Below are 517 nucleotides of genomic sequence, written 5' to 3' on the forward strand. Positions count from 1 at the left end.
GGGGGCCCTAGGGGGCCCCCCTAGTGGGGGTGGGGGCCTCTTTGGCGCAGCTTCGGGGCTTGGCAGCAGCAGCACAACTGCAGCAGGAGGGGGCCTCTTTGGGGGCCTCGCGAAGCCAGCAGCAGCAGCAGCAGGAGGGGGCCTCTTTGGCTCTCTGGGGGCCCCCGGCGGCGCAGGCAGCGGGGGCCTCTTTGGCAGCAGCGGGGCGCAGCAGCAGCAGCAGCAGCAGCAGGGAGCGGGGGGCCTGTTCGGGCTGGGCAGCCTGGGCGGCGCGCAGCAGCAGCAGCAGCCGCAGCAGCAGCTGGCCCTCAGCAGCAGCGCGGGGGGGGCCCCCAGCAGCAGCATGCTGGCCCTGGGGGGCCTCTTGGGGGCCCCCCAAGTCACTGTGCAGATTTTGCTGACAGCAAATAGTGCAGCAGCGCCACAACTTTCCTGCAGACCTGTCAGCAGCTTGGAAGACAGTTGCTGCTCGGGGGGCCCCCCGGGGGGCCCCCCGGGGGGCCCCCTGGGGGGCCCC

The 517-nt window shown here is 73.1% G+C and overlaps 1 protein-coding gene across 1 annotated transcript in view; it reads left to right on the plus strand.

Annotated features, from left to right (window-relative positions):
• Positions 1-343: 343 nt before the first annotated feature.
• The window catches only part of ETH_00039195 (uncharacterized protein), a gene marked incomplete at both ends in the record, with an annotated part of 1,024 nt that continues 850 nt past the window's right edge, over positions 344-517 (plus strand). Inside the window, one exon of the mRNA XM_013374728.1 lies at positions 344-442. Within this exon, the coding sequence (XP_013230182.1) occupies positions 344-442 (99 nt within the window). The remainder of the gene's footprint in view (positions 443-517) is intronic.

The sequence above is a fragment of the Eimeria tenella genome, genomic scaffold, assembly GCF_000499545.2.
Source record: "Eimeria tenella Houghton genomic scaffold, Eth_scaff2238, whole genome shotgun sequence".
Lineage (NCBI taxonomy): Eukaryota > Apicomplexa > Conoidasida > Eucoccidiorida > Eimeriidae > Eimeria > Eimeria tenella.